Source organism: Alligator sinensis, unplaced genomic scaffold (genome assembly GCF_000455745.1).
Source record: "Alligator sinensis unplaced genomic scaffold, ASM45574v1 scaffold803_1, whole genome shotgun sequence".
NCBI lineage: Eukaryota > Metazoa > Chordata > Crocodylia > Alligatoridae > Alligator > Alligator sinensis.
The window spans coordinates 597,830-604,224 of NW_005842886.1; the positions used below are offsets into that span (position 1 = coordinate 597,830).

Below are 6,395 nucleotides of genomic sequence, written 5' to 3' on the forward strand. Positions count from 1 at the left end.
CTACAGGAGTAGGCCAAACCTTCTTCTGCTGTCTGCTCATTTCTTTTACCCTCAGAGCAAATGCCTGTTTCTAAGCAATTACCAGCTCCATGGTTGTTAACAGCCCAGTTCTCCCTTTACCTTACCTCCCAGATACTTGTATACATTAGTGTTTGCATCTGCACAAGTGCCACCTAAATCTTTAAAAGACCAAAATGCATGTGTTTTGTCTGATGGGGGTGTGCAAAGTGGGCCCTATTCAATTTGGATTTGGCCCAAATCGGGGACAATGATTCAATTTGTTGATTTGGATCACTATCCCTGATTTGATTCAGCCAAATCCAAATCTGAAAATTCGATGCTGATTTGGAGAATCAGCGATTTGGCCAGAGACACAGCTTTAAATGCTTTTTCTACATACCTCGAGGTACCAGCACAGCTCATGAGCACTGTGATGCTGGGGTGCATGGAGCATCCCACAGGAGCGTGGGAGGGGGTCCCCCATGTGCTTGGCAGTGAACCCGGAAGTACTTCTGGTTCACGTCCGGGTCCGCCAGGGAGCGCTCTGGGGGGCCCCCCCCGCAGCCCCCTGGCTCAGCGGTTGGCCACGGGGGGACCCTGGGTGCCCCCCAGCCCCAGGAAACACCAGTTGCCGAGCCAGGGGGGTGCAGGGGCCCCCTTGCGCACTCTCTGGCGGACCCAGAAGTGGACTGGAAGTGCTTCTGGTCCACTTCCAGGTCTGCTGCCGCGTGCGCTGTGAAGCCTCCCATACTCCTGTAGGACACCCCATGTGTCCCACAGCATAGCAGCATTCACAAGCTGCCTGCTACATTGAGTTATGTAGAAAAAACTTTTAAAGTTGTGTGTCTGTCCAAATCACCGAATCTTTGTGAATTGATTCAGAGGGTTCCGATTTGATTCGGAGAGATTAAACAGTCCTCTGATTCGATTTGGATTCAGAGATTCAGCCACCAAATCGGGCCGAATCGAATCAGGGATCAAAGCTTCGCACAACCCTAGTGTCTGCCACCTGGCTGCCATTTCCCACATTTAATATGATAGATTTATATGTAAGGCACTGTTTACTGTATTTTTTTAGCAGCATGAGGATTGTAAGGAAGAGAGAGAACCATATTTGGATAGCAGCATGCAGTAAACAGAATAAGTCAATGGGAATAAATACTAATAAGGTGTGTTTATTCTTAATACATTTCAGTGATTATGCTACAGAGGTATTGGCTGAATTGACTCAGTTGGCTCTGATCTAAAAGTATCTTCCCTAACACTGTTCAGTGCTAAAGTACTGCAAATGTGACTTGTAATAATGTCATGCTGTTGCTGGATTCTTAAAGTCCAGAGTCTGTTCTATACCCATAGAATTTTCAAACTAGAAGAGATGCATTTTTTGGGGGGGGTCCTGAACAATACATTTCCACCTAACTAAAAATTCAGTTAAGATCTGATGGTATTTAATAGATTTTGTAGGTATGGCCAGGGGTGGATCCAAGATTTCTGGAGGGATGTGAGAGCAGCAACCTGCACTGCATCCTCTGATCCCAGCCTACTCTAGCCCTACTAGTGCAGGCCAACTTTAAGTCCCTAAAGCAGGCAAAAATCCCCCCTCCCTTCATCTTCCTGCTCAGAGGTACAGCCCATCCCCTCCTCTTCCCCAACTACCTGCAGCTACTGCTTTTTCTGCTGCTCAGAGCATGGAAGCTCCTGGGCTGAGATGTGGCTGGGCTCAGCTGGCAAGGGGACAGCAGCAACAGCTTGGCAGGAGAGTAGTTCCCTCCCCACCACCCAACTCTTCCCAGTCATGGCATCGGGGGGAGGGAACCCCCACCCTTCCCTACTGCTGTTGTCACCACCCCCTGCTCACAGCCATCCCTGCGCAGAGGGCAGAAATGGTTCCGATACTTCTTTGCTCCCAGAACACCATGGAAAGTCAGGCAAGGAAGCAGGGGAAGGGATGGAGCAGGAGCCTGCCTTTAAGCAGAAAGGGAGGATTTTTACAGGCTGTCGGGCAGGGGCAGGCAAAATACGGCCCACAGGCTGGATCTGGCCCACCAGGTAATTTAATCTGGCCCAAAGGCAGGTGCCTACTAGTTCACTATATCCAGCCTGGCCTCAGGCTGCCCCTGCTGTGCTCCCATGGGGCCAAGCCCTGCTCACTCCTGCAGGGGCAGCACACACTGTGTTCCCACCCTCGCCCATGGGATGGCCCTGACCTCAGCCCTACAGGTAGGAGCGGCAGCGGTGGCGGGCAGGGCAAGGGATGCAGTAGCAGCAGACAGGTAGGAAGTAGTGTTGGGTGGGGACAAGGAGTGGCGACAGGCAGGAAGGTAGGGTAGCAGCAGGGGAAAGGTGGTGGGTGGGGGAGTGGTGGTAGCAGTGGTGGGCAGCAGCAGCAGCAGCAGCTGGGCAGAAGTGCAAGGCCCATGCTGGTGCCCCGGGGCCAGGGCCAGCAGGGAGCCAAGGCAGGGCAACAGGAGTGAAGAGTCTAGACTCGCAGGGGCGTGGGGGTCCACCAGACTCTATCGCACAAGGCTCACATGCAGTTCCTGGGTTTTCTGCCTGAGCCGCACACCTGCGGGGGGAAAGGGAGGGAAGGGGGGCAGCCCCATGCGGTGGAGCAGGTGACTCAGCCCCACTCACAGCCACATGCAGGTCACGGGGAACAGCGGGGAGCTCCATGCTATGGAATCAAGCTGGCTCTGCCCCTCTCCCTGATGCCCCAGTTGAGCCCCATGACCTGGACTGCCGGCTTCAACATGTGACACTTCCCCAGTAGCATATGGCTTGGGCATGCAAGCCCTATGTGATGGAGCCTGTGGCCCGGCCACATGCAGTCCTGGGGCTCACTGGGACCACACCGCTGGGGGGTGTGCACCCATGAGCACCCTGAGGGCCTGCTGCTGCTGGTGGCAGGGGCTGTCTGAAATCGGAGGGGGAGGGGCATATGTGATGGGGGGGTGTTTGTAGGGGAAGGTTCCCACATGTACACTCTACCATACACATGCACCCACCCACACACACCCCAGCCTACCATACATACACACGCACCCGCACACCCCCCACGCTCTACCATACACACGCACCCACACCCCCTTGCACACCCCACAACCCCTGCCATACACCCACAGCCCCCACAAATCCCATATTCACCCATACCCACCCCCACAAACCCGACATACACATCCAAACACATAACCATATCTTCCCACATGCACACACACCCACAGTCCCCCACAAACTCTATACCCACCTACCCATACCCCTCTATACTCACCCCCCACAATATACAAGAGTAAGACTGGTCCAGAGGACCTGCAGTCCACAGGAGTAGAAAAGGGCCAATGTGGCCCCTATTTTCAAGAAGGGAAGAAAGGAAGACGAGTTAGTCTCACCTCTATCCTTGGGAAAACCTTTGAAAAAATTATTAAGGATCACATTTGTGGAAGTCCAGTAGGAAAAATAATGCTGAAGGGCAACCAGCATGGCTTCATAGCAGGTAGAGCCCGCCTGACTAACCTTGTTTATTTTTATGACCAGGTCACAAAATGCTTAGATGCAGGAGTTGAGGTAGATGTCATCCACTTGGATTTTTAAAAGGCCTTTGATACACTGTCACAACTCATTCTTATAAATAAATTAAGCGGTTGTGATGTAGATTACTACATGGTCAGGTGAGTGAAGAATTGACTTATGGGGCGCACAGAGCATGGTGGGGGACGGGTTGTTTTCGACCTGGAAAAATGTGGGCAGTGGAGTTCCCCAGGGTTTGGTCCTTGGACCAGTGCTGTTCAATATCTTCATCAGTGATTTGGATGAGGGCATGAAAAGCACTCTGTCCAAATTTGCGGGTGACACCAAATTATGGGGCAAAGTAAACACACTGGAGGGCAGGGAGTGGATTCAGGTGGATTTGGACAGTTTGAGAATGTGGGCAGAACAGAATAGGATGCAGTTTAACAAGGATAAGTGTAAAGTGTTGCATCTAAGGAGAGAGAATCACCAGCACACCTACAGGCAGTAACTTTCTAAGCAGCATAGCAGCAAAAAGAGATCTCACAGTCATGGTCAACTCCAAAATGAACATGAGTTGTCAATGTGACGAAGTGATAAGTAAAGCCAACCACACACTTTCATACATTGGAAGGTGCATCACAAGCAGGTCTAGGGAAGTGATACTTCCCCTTTATGTGACATTGGTAAGACTGCAACAGGAGTACTGCATCCAGTTCTGGGCACTGCACTTCAAGAGGGATATAGATAACCTTGAGAGGGTCCAGAGGAGGGCTACCCATATGGTTATTGGCCTACAGGGAAGATCTTATGAGGAGAGATTGAGGGATCTGAATCTCCTTAGCCCCTCCAAAAGAAGGCTGAGAGGGGATCTTGTAGCCATCTTCAAATTCATGGGGGGGGGGAGAAGGCAGCAAGGAGTAGGGGACACTCTGTTTACCAGGGCACCCCTGGGGGTTACTAGGAACAATGGCCATAAACTGATGGAGAGCAGATTTAAATTAGACATTAGGAAAAATTTATTTATGGTGAGGGTTGCCAAAATCTGGAATGGGCTTCCAAGGGAGGTGGTGCTCTCCCCTACCTTGGAGTCTTTAAGAGGAGACTAGACAAGCACCTAGCTGGGGTCGTCTGACCCCCAGGGCAGGGGGTCGGACTTGATCTACTAAGGTCCCTTCCGACCCTAAAAATCTATGAAATCTAAGAAGACTTCATTTTGAGGTATTATGCAATCACCTCTATGTACAGTATGCAAACGCATACAAATCAGGACAAAAATATTAAAATGTGTTATTGTAGATGCTTGATTTTTAGTATATAATTTGTTTTTTTTCCGGTTCCAAGATGGCAGACCCCCTTGCCAAAAGGAGTACTTCTGGAGGAAAGGGGAGGGATGTCCAGTGGCACAAGTCAGGGGTTAGGAGGTGGGACTTCCAGTCTCAAGATGGCAGCCACAGGGCAGGGTTACCCTTGCAGCCCTGGACAGCTCACCAAAGCTCCTTAAGCAGCCCTCCAGCTGAAATAATTGCCTACTCCTGCTTTAGGGACTTTAAAAAGTCTCCAGAGATTACTATGAAGCAATGCAATCAAAAAGGGGGGTGCAGCACACCATTGCAACCCCCCTCTGGATCTGCCCCTGCCTTTTGAAGGCTTTAGAAGATCTCTAACAACTTTCCCATTTCTGGTATAACAACTTCTTGCAACTTTACTGTGGTTTGGGCATGTGCCAGGGTGCTGTAATGGACTTGGTAGAAATTCAAGCTGTTTATAGCAGACCAAGAGATTTCCTTCAGCATTCAAGAGCTAAAGAAACTGACAGACGTAGTAAACTCCTTCCATAGTCCCTCACATAGGAGATGCAAACATGCAAATGTGAGCACTTAGGGAAAATAAATATATCAGACGCTCCAGGTAATGATCATGGCAAAATCTGTTCAATGGAAAATGTGTGGGAAATCCAGTTAGGAGAAAACTAAACTGCAACTTTCATTGCCCAAATTAGGTCTCTATTTGTTTTTTTATTTAGGTTTCTAAATATAAGTGACCCAACATTCAGAAGTTCTGAGTAAGCAGTTTTCCAAAGGAAGTCAGCAGTGGCTGCAATGAAAATTAGGTCACATATTTAGGTAACTGAATATGGAATTGGAAGTTTAACTTTAAGCAATCAAGTTTGAAAATGTTGGCCATGGTTAGTACATAAGACAACTGTCATAAATAAATAACCAAGGGAATTTATTTTACCAGATGGAAGATACTCACTGATAATAAAGTGCATGTACTGAAGCACACATCTACTAAGTACTCTAGAGGTTTAGTAAATAATTCTTGTTAAAGGGCATCTGTAAAAGTGACCTATGAAAATATAATTCCTTCTTGTGTTGTGGCCTGCATTTTCTCTGTACAATTCTGTAGTGTATCAGTTCCATCCCTACACAGAACATTCATTGTTTAGCACAGCCAAAGAAAACTCACCAGTAGGTGCAAAAGACAGGGTAGCAGCTTGGTCCTCCAGATCTGCAGTATGTAAAGTTAAAGGATCCCTGCAAGCAAAATAATGGCAAGAATGTTGTGCAAGTGCCACAAAGAGGTTTGGAAACAGCAGCTTGTCCACACAATGAAAAAACAAGGAGTTAGCCTGCAGTCCAGAAAGTTCACACACATGCTGAAGGAAAACAGTGTAGGTGAAATCCAGAAGTCCGTATTTAGAGGAATGAAAGCACCATCCTAGCCTTGCTGTGCACATGCATTTAAGTTCCATGCAACTTTTGGTGTAATGTAAAAGCTAATGGCCTAGATTCCCTCCTGGGTGCAGGCCAGTCTCTGCAGGGGAATGTCCATTGAAGGGGGGCATTGTAGTGTGGTCCATTGAGGCCATGCTCTCATTTCTATCA

The 6,395-nt window shown here is 48.9% G+C and overlaps 1 protein-coding gene across 1 annotated transcript in view; it reads right to left on the minus strand.

The window, feature by feature from the left end:
• Window positions 1–6,139, minus strand: part of CCDC158 (coiled-coil domain containing 158) — a gene marked incomplete at its 5' end in the record, with an annotated part of 15,180 nt that extends 9,041 nt beyond the window's left edge. Inside the window, one exon of the mRNA XM_006035895.3 lies at window positions 5,977–6,139. Within this exon, the coding sequence (XP_006035957.1) occupies window positions 5,977–6,139 (163 nt within the window). The remainder of the gene's footprint in view (window positions 1–5,976) is intronic.
• Window positions 6,140–6,395: the final 256 nt, after the last annotated feature.